Below are 18,674 nucleotides of genomic sequence, written 5' to 3' on the forward strand. Positions count from 1 at the left end.
CTGTTGTTTTAGTTTTTTGTGAGTGTATTATTTTGTAAATTGGGGTGGGGTTTAATAAGTTCTACTTCTTCCCACTCCATTTTGAGCATCAATGTAATATTGCTATTGTTGTGTTGTCTGATTTAAGTTCAGATTTAAGTCAATTTTGGCCTTAACTCCTTCTGTTACAGTTTTCTTTGGCCTGCACTTAGAAATAAAAGCACTAACTAACTATGAACTCAATATTTTGGGGTTTTGGGTCTTCATTCCAACAAAACAATTTTTTAATGCCATTTTACAGAGTTGTGGGTTTTTTCATGACTATAATTTTTATTGTAAAATCATGTAAATAGGTTACTTGGAGGGAAACAAAATGATATGGAGGTCTGTTGAGGTCAAATGTAAGAGTGATTTCAGCAGTCTGAAGGGTGGAGTTTGTGTCTGAGGATTGAATAAAGAGTTTGTTCCTCTCGAACAACTCGTTGATCTGTGCAGCCCTTTAACAAAAACCTCCTTCAAAGCTGCAGCCAGTGTGTGTGTGTGTGTGTGTGTGTGTGTGTGTGTGTGTGTGTGTGTGAGTGAGTGATCTGAGGCAGAGGAGGACCGAGGACATGCCTGACATTCTCAGCATACTTCCAAACTGGCATCAAGCAAAGATGCAAGTTATTAATTTCTCTAAATATTCTAAATAAATAAATATATTTTTGATGAGGTAGCACCTGTCAGTAAAGTGAGATGAGAAAAAGATCAATCGGTTTTTAAGAGGAATTTGGTTATCTGTGAACTGCCGCCCTCAACTGGACACTTCTGAGAATTGCACCCCAGGGAAGCGGCATCAATAAAAACCTGGAAGTGAAAACGAATGCAAAATGAAATTAAATTAAAATGTTACGTAATAGTCAGTTTTAACATACTGTGTATATCGTGGTAACATGCGCAGTTTTTGTGTGTACTACTCGAATTTCAGGTGCGCTTCACTTTTAAATTTATATTCATTCTAAAAAGCAAAACAAACAAATGTCACAAACCTGTTCACACATATTTAAAAATGAATCTTTAAATAAAATCTTAAAAATTAAAAATAAAACTTGATCCCAGTGCGGCTACTGCATTATATATTAGATCTCTCAGCCAATCAGAAGCGTTTCTGCTGACTGCACAGACCAATCAGAGCTCCCGCGGCTTGTCCTCTTTGATGTAGCGGGACAGGTGGCGGGAACCCGCAGAGCGCAGCTGACCGCCTCTTCCGCCAGTAGTTATGACCCTCTCCGGCTGCTGTACCGCTGTCTGTCGCCGTAACAGCAGACTGGACTCGTTCCTGAAGCGGAACACCGACCCGGAGGTGTACGAACGGATCCGAGTCTACGAACCGTGCGTGGTGGTATCGAACACCGTCAACAAGGCGTACATGCACGTGATGCTGAGTCACGAGCGCGTGTACCTCACCGAGTACACGCCGCGCACGCTCACCATGGCCGTCAGCTTCAGGCGCGTGACAGACATCGATCTGGTGAGAGCGCGCGTAGCAGGTGTTGCAATAAATTCTGTGACCCAGCACATTTTGAGACTTTAAGCTAAGTGCTAATTCCAAGTGATTTTTAAGTCAGAAAATCTAAAAACATTAAGGGATGTAATATTAAAATGTAATAATGTTAGATAGCGTTGTTTTTTTTTTTGACATTACAAAATTCTAGTCATGTACTTATTGATTTTTACACCAAGATTTTACTGTTCTGTTTTGTCACTCGCTAAAACTAGAGAAACAAAAATGGCTATAAACAGAGTAATAAATTGTCATGAATAATTTATTTATTTGTGTGATTTTAAAAAGTATACAATAGTACATAAAAAGCACACATCATGCATAAATAGAAATATAAAAATTGTCCAAATTAATTTGGTTAATCTGGTGAGATAATCACATGATTAGGTAAATTATTCCATATATGTATTGACCTCTTTAAAATTATACTTCCTGATCAAATGTGTACAATAGTACATAAAAAGTACACATGCATAAATAATAATCTAAAAATTATCCAGAAGCATAAAAATTGTCATTAAATTAATTTTTTATTCCATTTCTCTGTATTAGTCACAGCCAGCTCATACCATTACGAATATATCATTTATTGTTACAGCAGCAATTTTGAAACACTGTCAAAAAATAGATTTTCTTTTATGTGTTTCAAAGCAAAAAAAACGTGCTGAATTGCTGTAACTTTACAAACTGTCACAACTTAGAAGAACTACATCCAAATCTTTTTTTCTTTTCTTTTTTTCCTTTTTCCCCTCCTGCAGGTCAGTGACCTCCCACATTTCCTTAGCAGGAAAGACCAGGAATGTTGTCAGCACATACAGATTACTTACACTGAATCAAAACCCGCTGGGAAGCGAGATGGTTGTCTAAGAACATTTAAGTGAGAGAAACTTCCTTCTTCATCATCACCTCCCAGAAATAGTCATCATGTAAATGTCCCCCAGGACTTAGCAGGTAAATTTTGGGGCATGTTTTTAAATACATTAAAGAGTTTGTTGGGTTTTTAAATGATTTCTTTGATAAATTACACAAATAATTGATTATCAAAATAAAATATTGACCCTTTTGGTGGTGTGTGTGTGTGTGTGGGGGGGGGGGGGGGGCAAGTCTAAAAAAATGAAACTGCATTTTTTTTCTTCTGTTTTATTAATTCTTCTAATTGTTTTCTTCAAATATAGCTATAATTTACATTATATTTTATGCTTATGTTTGTTCGTCTCCCCTGTAACAGACAGACAGAGGACATGTCCTGAACTCACACACAGGTGAAGAACACATGTCCAGCACATGTAGGAAAAAAGTGTGCGTGTGTTGGTTTAACTTGAAGAGTTTCTTGGATTACTTATAATTTATTAAAATACAAGTTGTCTCATTTTACGAGCAGCTCGTTGTTCTCAGTCAGTCTGCTGGACTTTATTGGTTCCAGACTCACAAACAGAATATAAAAACTATGTAATGATTACTAATTCATTTCTTGATGCACTTTGTTTTCTTTGCAGTCACCTACCTCCCCGTAGAGCCACCTCATTATACATAAAGTCAAAAAGTCAAGTGTCACTCCGCCTCACTTGGTTTGTTTGGAATCTTTAACAAACTCCACTGAAGTAGACTTGGATTTTGAAGCCCTTTTTTTCTAAAGATGATTTTGTGATGCTGTTAAAAATTTTTGACTGCTTCTGAGGTGTGGAAAGGGTTTTAGAGCTGGAAAGATAAACTGATAATCTGAAATTTAATAATATGCTCTGTAATAATCTGATCTGTGATCTTGTGAATGGTGATAATCTGAATGTATTAATCTGAACTATAATAATCATAATTTTAATAATATGAACTGTAATATCTAAATTGATAATCTGAATTTTAATCTGATCTGTAATAATCTGAACTGCGATCATGTGAACTGTAATAATCTGAACAGATAATCAGAATTTTAATATGAACTATAGTAATCTAAACTGTGATAATCCTAATTTTAATAGTGTAAATTTTAATAATGTGAACTATAATATCTAAACTGTGATAAACTGTATTTTAATGATCTGATCTGTAATAATCTAAACTGTGATCATGATAATTTAAATAATCTGAATTGTAATAATCTGAACGGTCATTGTAATTGTTAATTTTTCTAGACTTTTTTGAAAGTAGGTGACTATTTTATACTGTTTGTTGTTTTTGTTTTTTTTTTCTTCAGAGGGAGACATAAATTGTTATTTTTACCTATGTTACCTTTGTTTTACTGTTTATTGACTCTACTTTGCTTCACCCGTTCAGGGGCACGGCCTCCACCTTCCGCACAAACACAGAAACAGGAACCCTTGTGAAGCTCCCGCAGCCTCCGTCTCTCTGCTTCTCACCCAACTCACCTCCACCGCCCCCAGGTCAAAGGTCAAAGAGCCTCAGGCCTGGACAAGTATGGATGAATGGAGGGTAACTGTAATACAGATGTTCAGGAATTTCTAGACAGTGTCACAACTGAACGATAATCAGATTTTGAGAAATTTCTCTCTGATTTGCTGTTTTATCTCACGTAACAGTGAGAGACAATTTTATGCCTTCAGGAGTGTAAAAGGATGCTAAACCTCTGAGTGGTGGCGTTCCAGGTGTCCGAGAGGACCGGACTCTTTGGAAGAGACGAAATAACGAGTGGAGAGTCGGACGAGGAGAAGTGTGGAGTGGGGAGAGAGGCGGAGCTGCATCTGTACATCGTATCGCAGACGTCCACGCTGTACCGCCATCTGCAGAGTGCATGTAACATGTTTATTATTGTGAGTGATTCAGACTTTTATCCTCATTCAAAAGATGTGACGCATGAGTTTAATCAATGTTATAAACAATAAATAAATAGATTGATACAGTAAATGTTTTATTTAAATTCAAATATTTGTGAAACAGTGTTTTAAAGTTACTTTATAATATTTAATTATTTGTAAATGTGACAGTCATACAACATCAGATCTGTGCGGTCTGAACCCGGATTGTGTTTGTGTGCAGAGATCCACTTTGATGTTGGACCCGACTTACAGAAGGAACTGCAGTGCCTCACAGAATGTCTGTCCTCCTGTCCTCAGGTACACAGACTGTTCACTGGGGTCACATACAAGCTGAGCGCCACTCTGTGGTTTAAGACGTTCAAAGCTCTACTATATAGTGGAAAATGTGATGTATAAAGTTTCTGGTTCAGTTGAGTGTATTTACAATACAGTGTGCCGCTAGCGGCAACTCGCGTGAGGCTCTTCCAGGCAAGGTGTTATCTAGAAGATGTGACAAAAGTGTCGTATATCCAAAATGTGCACCATCCAATGTAGGTGGGGTATCTGCTGCGCCCTAGCAGATATTGATTGAACAATCCATCCATCCATCCATTTTCTTCCGCTTTATCCGGAGTCGGGTCGCGGGGGCAGCAGCTCAGGTAAAGCCGCCCAGACCTCCCGATCCACACACCTTGCCCTGCTCCTCCGGGGGAACCCCAAGGCGTTCCCAAGCCAGCCGAGAGATGTAGTCCCTCCCCCTCTAGCTGCCACCTTATCGTGGTGGGGGAGTTTGCGTACCCGGATGATCCTAGGAGCTATGTTGTCGGGGGCTTTGTGCCCCTTGTAGGGTCTCCCAAAGCAAACAGGTCCTAGGTGATGGGTCAGACTAAGGGCAGTTCAGAAGCTCCCATGACCAGTAAAAAATCAAGGACTGAGACGTCGCCCAGTATGGCGGAGCCGGGGCCTCACCCTGGAGCCAGGCCTGGGGTTGGGGCTCGCGCACGAGTGCCTGGCGGTCGGGCCTTAGCCTATGGGGCCCGGCCAGGCTCAGCCCAAAAGAGCGACGTGGCCCGCCCTCCTGTGGGTTCACCACCTGCAGAGGGGGCCATGGGGGTCGGGTGCAGAGAGGATTGGGTGGCGGTCGAGGGCGTGTGGCCCGGCGGCCCGGTCCGCACTCACAACTCCTGGCTGTTGGGACGTGGAATGTCACCTCGCTGGGGGGCAAGGAGCCTGAGCTTGTGCGGGAGGTTGAGCGATACCGACTAGAGATAGTTGGGCTCACTTCCACACACAGCTTGGGCTCTGGTACCCAACTCCTGGAGAGGGGCTGGACGCTCCTCTTTTCTGGCGTTGCCCAAGGGGAGAGGCAGAGAGCTGGGGTTGCATTGCTTATTGCTCCCCAGCTCAGTTGCCATGTGTTGGGTCGAGGACAGGTCTCTCACTGTTGTCTCGGCCTACAGGCCGAGCGGCAGTGCAGAGTACCCGACCTTCTTGGAGTCCCTGGGAGGGGTACTAGATAGCGGTCCGACTGGGGACTCCATTGTTCTCCCTGGGGATTTCAACGCCCACGTGGGCGGCGACAGTGAGACCTGGAGGGGGGTGATCGGGAAGCACGGCCTCCCCGATCTGAACCCGAGTGGTGTTCAGTTGTTGGACTTCTGTGCTAGTCACAGTTTGTCCATCATGAACACCATGTTCGAGCACAAGGGTGTCCATAAGTGCACATGGCACCAGGACACCGTGAGCCGGAGGTCGATGATCGACTTTGTAGTCGTATCATCTGACCTTCTGCCACGTGTCTCAGACACTCGAGTGAAGAGAGGGGCTGAGCTGTCGACCGATCATCAACTGGTGGTGAGTTGGATCCGCTGGGAGGGGAGGAAGCCGGCAACGACTGGCAGAACCCTCTGTCAGCGAGATTTTCAACTCCCACCTCCGGGAGAGCTTCTCCCAGATCCCGGGGGAGGTTGGAGAAATGGAGTCCGAGTGGACCATGTTCTCCACCTCCATTGTCGATGCGGCCATTCGTAGCTGTGGTCGTAAGGTCTCTGGTGCCTGTCGCGGCGGCAATCCCCGAACCCGGTGGTGGACGACAGAAGTAAGGGATGCCATCAAGCTGAAGAAGGAGTCCTACTTGTCTTTGTTGGTAGGTGGGACCCCATAGGCAGCTGACAGGTACCGGCAGGCCAAGCGTGCTGCAGCCCGTGCAGTCGCAGAGGCAAAAACCCGGGTCTGGGAGGAGTTTGGGGAGGCCATGGAGGAGGACTATCGGTCAGCCTCGAAGAAATTCTGGCAAACCGTCTGACGCCTCAGGAGGTGGAAGCAGCTCTCCACCAGCACTGTCTACGGTGCGGGTGGGGAGCTGTTGACCTGACTGGGGATGTTGTCGGGCGGTGGAAGGAATACTTCGAGGATCTTCTCAATCCCATCGTCACGTCTTCCGAAAAGGAAGCAGAGACTGGGGACTCAGAGGCGGACTCATCCATTACCCAGGCTGAAGTCACCGAGGTGGTTAGAAAGCTCCTCGGTGGCAGGGCTCCTGTGGTGGATGAAATCCGTCCTGAGTACCTTAAGTCTCGGGATGTTGTGGGACTGTCTTGGCTGACACGCCTCTGCAACATCGCGTGGCGGTCGGGGACAGTGCCTCTGGATTGGCAGACCGGGGTGGTGGTCCCTCTGTTTAAGAAGGGGGACCGGAGGGTGTGTTCCAACTACAGGGGGATCACACTCCTCAGCCTCCCCGGTAAGGTCTATTCCAGAGTACTGGAGAGGAGAATTCGACCGATAGTCGAACCTCCGATTCAGGAGGAGCAGTGTGGTTTTCGTCCTGGTCGCGGCACACTGGACCAGCTCTACTCGCTCCATCAGGTGCTCGAGGGTTCATGGGAGTTCGTCCAACCAGACCACATGTGCTTTGTGGATCTGGAGAAGGCATTCGACCGTGTCCCTCGGGGCATCCTGTGGGGGGTCCTCCGGGAGTACGGGGTCCTTTGCTAAGGGCTATCCGGTCCCTGTACGACCGCAGCAGGAGCTTGGTTCGCATTGCCGATAGTAAGTCAAACCTGTTTTCAGTGCATGTTGGCCTCCGCCAGGGCTGCCCTTTGTCACCGGTTCTGTTCATTATCATTATGGACAGAATTTCTAGGCGCAGCCAGGGTGTAGAGGGGGTCTGGTTTGGGAACCACAGAATCTTGTCTCTGCTGTTTGCGGACGATGTGGTTCTGTTGGCTTTGTCAAATCAGGACCTTCAGCGTGCACTGGGGCGGTTTGCAGCCGAGTGTGAAGTGTCCGGGATGAAAATCAGCACCTCCAAATCTGAGGCCATGTTTCTCGACCGGAAAAAGGTGCTTTGCCCTCTTCAGGTCGGTGGAGTGTCCTTGCCTCAAGTGGAGGAGTTTAAGTATCTCGGGGTCTTGTTCACGAGTGAGGGACGGATGGAGCGTGAGATCGATAGACGGATCGGTGCAGCATCTGCAGTGATGCGGTCACTGTATCGGACCGTCGTGGTGAAGAGAGAGCTGAGTAGGGGGGCAAGGCTCTCGATTTACTGATCGATCTACGTTCCGATCCTCACCTATAGCCATGAGATTTGGCTCGTGACCGAAAGAACGAGATCGCGAGTAAAAGCGGCGGAGATGAGTTTCCTCCGCAGGGTGGCTGGGCGCTCCCTTAGAGATAAGGTGAGGAGCTCGGTCACTCGGGAGGAGCTCGAAGTCGAGCCGCTGCTCCTCCACGTCGAAAGGAGCCAGTTGAGGTGGCTCGGGCATCTTTTCCGGATGCCCCCTGGAAGCCTCGCTGGAGAGGTGTTCCGGGCACGTCCCATCAGGAGGAGGCCCCGGGGAAGACCCAGGACACGCTGATTAAACAATGTTTTAGTTAAAAATACATTTATTATTGTTATCAGCAATTTCAATTTATTTTCATTTATATAGCGCCAAATCACAACAGAGTTGCCTCAAAGCGCTTCACACAGGTAAGGTCTAACCTTACCAACCCCCAGAGCAACAGTGGTATCAAAACTGACCGTTGAAGTTGTGTGTAGGGGGGAGAGGGGCTTTTATCCACTTGTTATTCTGGCTATGCACCTGTACTGTGTCGAGGAAAATAAAATAGACGAGTAAAAAAAACGTGCTTATTTATGAGGAAATCATGACTTCATTGGCCGGTAATGAGGGTATGTCACATCTGCCAACTACTAGAAACATATTTGATGCAAAGAAGTGCAAAATGTGTTTTTAAAAGATGCTTTGCTACATTGAGTTGTAATCTGGCTGTGACTATTATCGCTGCTTTGATGCTGAGTTTATTAAACAAAGTTAGACTGATATGCACGGTTGATGATCTGTGTGAATAAAACTATGGTTGGTTGCTGTGTTGCACGGTGTCCAGTGGGAGCGCGCTATTGAGCCCTGTCGTTGCAGAAAATTTGGTAACGTAGTGACATCAGTGTTTATTGCACAGATAGTGGAGAGTAGATATGTGATGATTGGAGATTAACACTAAGCCGATTCACAAATAAACAATCAGTTTATCAGAACATTATCAAAATGTTTTAAATAATTTTATGGAATCACAGCTGTGACTGGTTCACACCTTTCGTACACCGTAAACATGTAGCAACGCTGATTTTCTGCATTTTGTGGCCTGTCTCTAACAACCACTAGACGGCGCATCTTATTGCTAAACTGATTCCTGATCTGCACTCTGTGGTGCATTTCAGTTTCTTGTCAATTTGCGAATCAAGTCAAAACATTAATATGTGTTTAATACAATGTGATGTTTTTATATGGTGCGTCGTTTTTATTTTTATTTTTTAAATACGTCCATGTGCTTCCTGATATAACTGCACCTTTTACAGGACAGTGATGGCAGCTCACTTGGTAAAGTTTCTGGCTGCAGTCAGAGCTTTTGGAAAGCGCAAGTTTGAATCCCGTGGGTGACATGTATATATATTTTTTCAGCTGTGTGATGTGGTTACTGGGGAAAAGCTGCCGTGTTTCCGTGTGCATGGAACTGTCGCAGCATATTTTTTTTTATTTGTTATTTGGTGGCACTGTGTTCCCACATGCACGAACTGTCGAACCAGCATCGTGCACGCCTGCCCGTCGGCGCAATGTTTTATGGTGCGCACATACCAGGTGTCGCCCTGGAGTTGTACATATTCACACTATGTGTGAAGGGGCCTTCAATCTAGGTCCTGTGACTTCAATTCTGAAGCGACTTGTGTATGTAAAAAATAAAAATCAAGATTAAAAACATACGGGTGTAACAGTTAACAAAAAAATCATGATTCATTACATTTTCTGTACAGTAGAAATGAACACAAAATTAATCTGCTTTTTATTTTTAATTTAAATGTATGTGCCATATACTGTATTTTCCAGACATTTTTTATTTTTACTCGTTTGGGAGGTCCTGTGATTTATTCTGTGGTGCAACTTGTTTATTGAAAAATTGCAGGTTTGTTAATAATAATAATAAAAATGATAATGAATATTTGAATAGAACTTTCCAAGGAATGAAATCACTAAACAAAATAAACTGCAATAATAAAAGAATACAGCCACAGTGTTCAAATTTACTGGGAACATTCTTGGGACACAGACCTTGGACAAGTTCAAAGATGGCAAACCTTGACATATTTTAAGAGGTATTTTGAGAGGTTAAAAACTCACATTCTGTTTGCACCTGTTCCGTTGTTTTTGAGTGGTGGGCGTGACAACCAATCAGAGTGGAGCTGTACAGTGACGTCGGTGGCTGGTCTTTCCAAAACTGCGTTGTTTTGTGTGTTTATATAGGTTTCTCATATATTATGTAAAAGCTAGTGAGAAATAAACACTTCTAAAACCGAAAACGCCAGTTTTGGAACCTAATAACACCTCTGAACTTATTTCGCGGATGTTAGCATGGTGACATCACAGGCTGGGAGATACAAACTCTGTTTCGTTTGTGTGTAAATATGTCCTCTTTGTCATATATTATGTAAAAGCTAGCGAGAAATAAAACGGAAAATGCAGTTTTTGGAACCTAATAACACCTCTGAACTTAGAGTATTTCGCAGACTTTAGCATGGTGACGTCACAGGCTGGTAGCTAACTTCCTATGGAGTTAAATTTGTCTCATTAATACCAGCAAATGCACAGAGGGTATTTTACAAATAGTCCTTGATTTGCATCTCTTCTGCTTTTGTCCAAAGCTCATGTACACACACATGCAAAGCCTCCTGCAGACGCTGTTAAAATGTAAATATTGTTTTTGATTGACTGATTAATAGAGGGGCTTCATTGAACTTGTACAAATTGTATTTAAGACAACAGGATCTTAATAAATAGTTAAACAGCTGCAAATTATGAAGAACACACGGCTCATACAGCTGAGGGTATTTTAGTATTGTTATTTTTTTCATTGTAATGATGTATTTTTTAGCAAATGCAAGTTATAGTCAAAATATGGTAAATTTATCCTACAAACCTGTCAAAATGCCAGTGTGAGCAGGAAGTCAAAATTTTTAACAAGGAAATATTAAAAATATAGATTAATATGGAATTCTTTTTCAAAGATTCCACTCTTTAGTGTTTTGTGCTTTCTTGTTTTTCAGTCCAGTGAGATGTGTACCTTCCTGGTTCAGACTCTGGAGGGCTCCCTGCGCAGGTGTCAAGGGTCCAGCAGAATTCACACAGAGGATCAGCTGCTGTAAGTCTGAGGAAAACTGTTTGTCCAGTTTTCATATTTATAAAAACCAAATTAATCTGTTGTTTGTACAAAATCTAGATTGGACTGGATTGAAAATGTCCAACACAAGATGTCTTGTTATTATTTTGCTATTTATTTATTTATTGCCTGGCTGTTAAAACTACAAAGATACTCAGATTTTTTTTTTCAGATTTACAGATTATTGCAATAATTTTCAGCTCTGTAGAGAGTAACCACAAGGTGGCAGTATATGCATGCTGTTGTTCGTAGCCTTGAGTCGGGTGTGATGGTGTGACTTTGGAGACATGCTGGGACACTAACCAGAAGCCTCTCCACAGACTGAGCTCTGTGATTGTCCAGACGCTGGCTGAGATGTTCAGAGACACGGAGGTGGAACCAGCCAGACTCACCGTTCTCGCTGCCAAAAAGTAAACACATCCAGCTTTCTATTTTAATGAAGCTCCTCTTTCTTTCTTCTTTTCTCATTGAGCCACAGCTTACAAAACCAAGCTCACTGCACCACAGCAAACACATGTAGGGATGTGATCCCTGGAGTCCAGATGCTGGAGGAAAAGGTAGGAGGAAACTGGTTCACTGGTAAATGGTAACACGTGAAGGAAAAGACCTTCCTGATGAAAGTTCTGCTAAAGATTTATTGACGTATAATCACAAGACAGTTCATGTCATTCTTGAGTAACTGGTGCACACGGGTGGACTTTCTTTTTGTCAGGAGCAAAACATGAGCAAATGCGTCAAGAAAATGGTCAAAGTTGCCCACAGAGGCCAGATGGCTGTTTGAAAAACCTTTTAAAAATGTGCCGAGGTGTTGCAGCTGACTTTTATTTCCTGCAGAGGAGTGCTGACATCCAGAATGCTGCTGGCCTTGATATGTGATCCACAGCTCCAGACAAACACCCCAGAACGTCCTGTTGACCCAGAGGTGAGCTCGTAAAGAACTAAAACTACTCATTAAAAAACAGTTCTGTATAATAAGAGCCGAGGGCGGGTGAAGCTGCAGGGTTGAGTGGTATCAGGTGGATCTGACATGACAAGCTGTTTTTCCTTCCATTTGGGTACCCTAGAAGGGCTTCATTGTTACTTTGGGAGACTCAGACGATTTGCATTATGTGCATCACGAGCGAATGGCAGCTACATTTTTGTCATGTGGTGCATTTCTCTGGACGTGATCCAGCATGCAGGTGCCTCATTGTTGAAGGCTCCAGCAACCGGAGAAGGTCAAGAGGACACCTACGTTTCACCTGTTTGCACCAGACTGCTTCTACTGGGAGGTTGGGGGTGGTCTGTTTGTCTGTCCGGGTGGTTGCCCGTCAAGACTCGGGGACATTCTTTGGTGTGATGGATGCTGTGACATGTGGCACCAGCACAGGTTCCCAGACCTGAAGTTAAAACATTGATGTGACATATTCCTGAAGTGAACAAGGAGATTAGTGAAGTATCATCTGTATAATTTTAGGATTGGATATTTTAACCTGATCTGTCAAAGTGCATGTGACGGATTGAGAAAGAACTGAAACTGGACTCTTTGATTTGTTGCTGTCTGCCAGTGTCGGGTTTTACTGCACGAGTACCTGGATGCCGCCTGTTCGCTGATGTTTGAGCTGCTGCATTTAGGTCAGGAGGTGAGTCGGTGTGAGTCTTCTTACTGATACTTTCTCAGATTCTGGTCCAGGCTCTGCTGGAGCTTTTGCACATGTGGATCCAGATTTTCACTTTTCTATATGTTCTCTTCTGATGTACACTGGCTCTTCTTAAATCAACACTAGATTGATGTTTTTAAGATCCATCTTTGTTGTCATTTTCTGCAACAGTGGGGTTGGATAGGGCGCTAAGATTGCTGGTTTTATTCACACAGATTTCCAACAGTCGGCGTCAGTCTCCCTTTATTCAATAAGTTCATTGGCGTTTTATAAAGGCGCGGCCACACGACATTTAAAGAAGGACAACAAATCCCAAATGAAAAAAGAAATCTAGACTTTCATTGACTTTTGTTGGCATCGTTTAAACTTCGCACAGCTTTGTGCCTGCAGCTGGCGCTTTGTCGGGATTTTTAAACTTTCAAAAATTTGATGAAAAAATGACTGGTGCCAAAAATCTCAGTTCATCTGTATTTCGTTTTTCTGTTGTTCTTGGCGGTTTCTTATCATTTGCTTAGTTTTTGTAACGTTGCCATTTATTTCGACTTCGTTCGACCAGCTGAACACTTTAATACAGTGCAGCAGTTTGTGAGCGCTGCTGTGGGGGAGAGATGCAGCTCCTCCATGTGCAGTGCTGGTGTGTGGTGTGAGACTTCTGCTGCTGCGTGTGATGGGGCGAGTGCAGCTGTTGTCATTCCGTGGTGCTGAGCCGGCCAGTAAGAATTTGTCGGCCTCCTTCGCCAGTGCATGGCAGTCCGTGATCATAGTGTTGCCCAGCGCTGCGCGCACCTGAGGAGGAAATTGCTGCACAAAAAGTCTGGCCGGTGTCCTCTCAGGACCTGCAGCATTCTGTCCGTGAACTCTGAAGGGCTTGCTGTCCTCCGGCCCGTGCAGAGAGAAGAGCCTGCTGGCCCTTTCAGCGTATGACAGTTCAAAAGTTTTGAGGAGGTGATCCTTGATGGCTGCGTATTTGTTAGCAGCAGGGGGGTTTTGCAGGAGCGCGATCAGCCTCGTTGCCATGGAGCTGCAGGGCCGACACAACGTAATAATATTTTGTGTCATCTGTTGTGATCTCTCAGAGCGAACTGCGCCTTGGTTTGTGCAAACTAGGTGACAGTTTACAGAAGCAAGACTTTGAGCATCAAGTGTGGAAAAAGTTTCAGCAGCAGCGGACATTCACGTGTGAACAGCTTTGATCCACAGAGGTGTGATCGCAAATGACTGCATTCTTTTCTGAACAGCGTTTCAGTCACTGAATTATGTACGAGACAGTACAACATCCAAACACTAAATGCATTCATCCAGTGAGTGAAGAGAGTGAGTGAATCAGCTGGAGAGAAGGTGAAGCGCGGGTGTGTGTGTGTATGCAGCGCCTGTGTGTACATGATCAGAACTGGTGATCGAACCCGCGCGCGTGCGTGAGTGACTGCTTGATCCACACAGCCACAGCGCCCTAAACGTAACCCCAACCTGGGCCACGTTTTCCCAAGGCCTGAGTTTTCTTGTTATCCTGGGAGAGACAAGGTGCAGAAGTCATCCAGGCCAAGACTCAAACCTGTGATCTCTGCAAACTGCACACTGGTGTCTCAGCTGTTAAACCTGCACCAAGATGTGTCCACTTCATGTATCCTTGCAGTTGTAATATTAGACCCTTGTGTGTATTAATTAGCCCCAGTGGCAGCTGTGATACTCACCAAAGTCAGTGTGTCACATCGTGTTGTGTCCATTCATCCTGACTGCCTGAATTAAGCTGATATTAAAACATGGTGAAGGTGTGAGACCTAAAGCGCTGACAGAGGTCCACTGAAGAGCTCTCAGATGTACCGATAAGGTTTCAGTCACTGGATGGGGAAACAGTGATATTTTTGATTGTTTTCTGGACGAGTTCTTTCAGTTGACGGCAGATTTGTGTGTTTCAGGTAAACAGGTGTCCTTCTTGTGATAATGTCCTGACTGTTGGCTGGATCATCACAGCTCTGAACCCTCATCCTCACCTGGTGAACATCGTCCTTGTCCATCACTAACAAAACACAGATAAACCAGCTGATATTTTGGTTTATTTTTGTCCATAAAACTGCAGTTTTATTCTTTTAATGTGCAAGTTCAGTTTAATTGCCGTATGTGTCTTTGGATCCTAACTGAGGACCAGTGGGACAGAAAGTGCTTTGGAGGTTGACGGTTTGGTAACCAACACCTCCTGGTCTCTGTCTCTGTGCAGTTGTCCTTCATTGGGTACCAGGCTCAGCAGGTGCTTCTGGCTCTGTTAGATACAAAGATGTTTTACCTGAGTCCGGTTCAGTCCGTTTTGCTGTTCCGGCGCTGTCGCCTCCTGCTGGCCTGTCTGTAGTACAGCCATCGCCTGAGACAGCACCTCCAGTCCAGCTTCAGGGAGGAGTTCAGGTTTGTCCTGCAGCAGCGTTCCCACCTGTACGTATTTTAAGTATAAGTTGCATTTGTTTGTTTTTTACCCATTTTAGAGCTCTCGCTACTTATACTCTGGTGTAACTTATATACTGAAATATCACATTTGTTGCTAATAAGAATAACTATGACTGTTTATAAAGGACTTATGAATGTTTATAAAATCTTATGGATGTTAGCATAAGATGGGTCATAGGTCATCTCAAAACCTCCCACGTGCTTCTTCCTGTAGTCTGCATGATATGAAGGAAAAGACAATATTCAGTATTAAACTTCCTCCAGATAAATGTCCTCTTCATTAAATGATCTGTAATTTTGCAGCATGCTACAAAAATAAACCTACATAGTGCTTGGATTTTAGTCGAAATTAATTTTCTGTTTTGTGAAATTTGAAAGGCGCTATAGCTTTGAAATCTTTAAAGGCGCAGGTTTCCACCACACAGCGGAGGTGCCGCTCTGATCCGACTCTCACAGAATGAGTCCCACTCACAGGTTTTCCTTCTGCACTCTGCAGGTTCTTTGTGAATCTGCGGCGTTCCGAGGAGAAGCTGCCGCCTCTTTACCCGATCAGCAGAGCGGCTCTGAGACTGATCAAACGCGTTCTGACGGACGTCCTGCACAGATGATCACACGAAAGAAAAGATGGTAGAGCAGGTAGCTCAGTGGGACCGGGTGATAGATTTACAGTATGTAGACCTGGGTTCGATTCCCATTCATGCTGAATGTCTGTCCTTTGACAGAACACCATCGTCCCATCAACCAATCTGACACCTGTCTGTCATGTTCCAGTGTTTTTGCTTGTCCATGCTTTGGGTGGTCTGATCCAGCAGGTTTTATGTTCTATGTTAACACTTCCAGATGTGAATATACCAGAAAATAAAGTTTTCTCAAATTCATCTTTTAATCGCTAATCCAAACGTCATCAGTGTGTCACTGAAATAACTGAACTGGTCTTAATCTTCCAGTAGTTTTTGGACGGGACTGGAAGTACATGAAATTCAGCAGGAATACTTTGTGTTTGTGTCAAAGTGACTCAAGTGCTTTACAGAAAAGGTACAGAAATAAAATGACATTTAATAAAGATGATAAATGACATAATGGGATGAGACACGATTAAGAAACAAGAAATTCATTTTGTTGATCACTTTTTATTCTGACAGTTTCTACAGACTTGAAAGATGCTTTATTCTATTTAAATTGTTCAGTTCTTAAAAAACATAAAATAGCAAACTTGTGCAATTGAAGAAATCCCAGATAAGTCATGAACTGGTTCAAAGTCTTTGTTTTACATAACGTTCAGTCAGCTGGAGCTGACATGTTGGCTATCATAACCACCGCCTTTCTGAACACAGGTCAGCGGTAGCAGGATGGGTTCTGATTGGTCATTGCAGATTCTCATGTCAACGATAACTAAACATCAACTCTGTAACAACAGTTGACACAGATTACTTGACATATATCGCCTGCTGGAGGAAACCAAGCAACTGACTGACGTGAGTTCAAATTTGAAACATGTGACTACAGAGCAAAGTGATTTGAGAACCTCAAAGCAGAAATGTTTTGACAAAAGTGGAGCCCAAACTAGATTAATGTGTAGTGGGAAAGCCACTCGGATGAATGATTAAATGTCCTGAACACCAACTAGAAGAAGAAGAAGAACCTGCTCAAATGGTGCATTTAATATTTGAGTCCATCCGGAACATATTCTGGATTCAACACCAAGAAGAACATCAGAGATACTGCAACAGTGAACTCAAAACACTGTGAATGGATTTGGATGAAATTTTAGATAAATTCTTAGGGAAAGAGGCTTGAGTCTAAATGAAAGTGGGTGTTTTGGCAGTCGGGGAATCTGTGGCCGTGGTGGAGGTTTGAGCTCTCTGAGTGCTTTCTAGTTATTTTCTGGAAGGTTCTTCAGTGCTTTGATGTGCAACTACAATACATCAATTTTAAATTTTTTCAATTTATTTTCATTTATATAATGCCAAATCACAACAAAGTTGCCTCAAGGTGCTTCACACAAGTAAGGTCTAACCTTACCAACCCCTAGATTCATTCATTCAGATCCTAGATTAACATCAGATTCATGTTAGGATTCTGAACAGACCGTTGTCACTGGACTCAAAGTCTAATGCTGCTTTCAGATGCCTCGGGATCCCCTGAGAAAACTTACAGGACTTGGCTGACGTTAGGGAAGTGTGGGACGAGCTGCTTGGTCTTCTGCTACCCTGACCTCGATAAATGGCACAAAATGAATGAATGGATAGATGCATTCCCATACCATCAGTAGAAAACTGTTAAACTGGTCATGAGAGCAGAATAACTGTCTTCCGCAGCAGCAGATGAAAATATTGTGAAATGCGAGAAGTTTCTGATGTTAATGACACAGACAATTACTTAATCAAAGATGCACCAACATTTTAGCGTTCTGTATAGTGCAAACTCTTTTGTGATGTTATATCTTAATATCATGTTTGCGTAAAAACGAGTGTCTGCACTACAATCATTCATCTCCCTCTGCCTAAGTGTTCTTGTAGTCCGTGGGCTAGGGTGGGTTACCGTGCACCCCCCCAGGACTCATCGCTATTGGTGTTTTTTGATGCTCTTGGGTATATAAAAGAAGACTAAAGACGTTAACAGTGAAAATTTTGGGATGCAACCACCCTTCTGATAGAAATTCTAGAGTAACCCTCAAGAGATTACCCAAAAATGCGTGTTTTTTTAAACCTAAAATTGTAGCTTCCTCATACCTTTATTGTTAACAGCAGGAAAAAAATGTTGATTTGCCTCTATGTGGACACCTTTTGGATGTACAAAACAACAAACTAAATTTAAAAATCTCGTCTACTTAAGACACAGTAGCTGTTTTACAAAATACTGTCTATTCATTAACTTATACAACCCCTGGCAAAAATGATGGAATCACCGGCCTCAGAGGATGTTCATTCAGTTGTTTAATTTTGTATAAAAAAAGCAGATCACAGACATGACACAAAACTAAAGTCATTTCAAATGGCAACTTTCTGGCTTTAAGAAACACTATAAGAAAAAAAGATTGTGGCAGTCAGTAACGGTTACTTTTTTGCATCTCTTACTCTAAACACTGCTGCCCATAATTAAAGTGAATACAGCTGCATAAAAGGTTACTGAACAAAATGCTATGATAACTATAAAAAATAGAACATATTATACAGTAGTTACACATATGAATAAAAGCATGACTTGGGCAAAACTACATTAATCATAAAGATCTGCTTCAAAGTCATATGCCTCTTCTTGTGCCTGGTCAATATCGTCATCAGTCACTAGTGTTTTCATCAATATAAATGTCTACAAGACTTTTTGGCAGTATTTCCTCATTAGTCCACAGAGGCTCCAAATGCCCTTCTTTCATCTCCCAACCGTTTGCTTCAGAAGGGGTTGGTAATTCAGCAAATGAAATGTGTGACTTTTTCCAAATGCCAACTTGGTAGTTTACCCTCTTTACATGCTGCCACAGGCTACTTTGGCAGGGAGGAAGTGAGCCTCTGTGGACTGATGAGGAAATACTGCCAAAAAGTCTTGTAGACATTTATATTGATGAAAACACTAGTGACTCTGATGACGATATTGACCAGGCACAAGAAGAGGCAT

General features: G+C 43.2%; 2 protein-coding genes across 2 annotated transcripts in view; both read left to right on the forward strand.

Annotated features, from left to right (window-relative positions):
• The window catches only part of mdm2 (MDM2 proto-oncogene), a 387,699-nt gene that overhangs the window by 157,207 nt on the left and 211,818 nt on the right, over window positions 1-18,674 (forward strand). The window lies entirely within an intron of this gene.
• Window positions 1,238-15,909, forward strand: c22h12orf56 (chromosome 22 C12orf56 homolog). Its single transcript, XM_034163910.1, is given in 13 exon segments — window positions 1,238-1,489; window positions 2,281-2,399; window positions 3,794-3,932; window positions 4,123-4,287; window positions 4,514-4,590; window positions 4,725-4,761; window positions 10,871-10,965; window positions 11,304-11,393; window positions 11,818-11,905; window positions 12,531-12,605; window positions 14,540-14,617; window positions 14,839-15,020; window positions 15,556-15,909. Coding segments are annotated over 13 exon segments (1,509 nt in total). The 3' UTR covers window positions 15,668-15,909.

This window comes from Thalassophryne amazonica, chromosome 22, assembly GCF_902500255.1.
Source record: "Thalassophryne amazonica chromosome 22, fThaAma1.1, whole genome shotgun sequence".
Classification (NCBI taxonomy): domain Eukaryota; kingdom Metazoa; phylum Chordata; class Actinopteri; order Batrachoidiformes; family Batrachoididae; genus Thalassophryne; species Thalassophryne amazonica.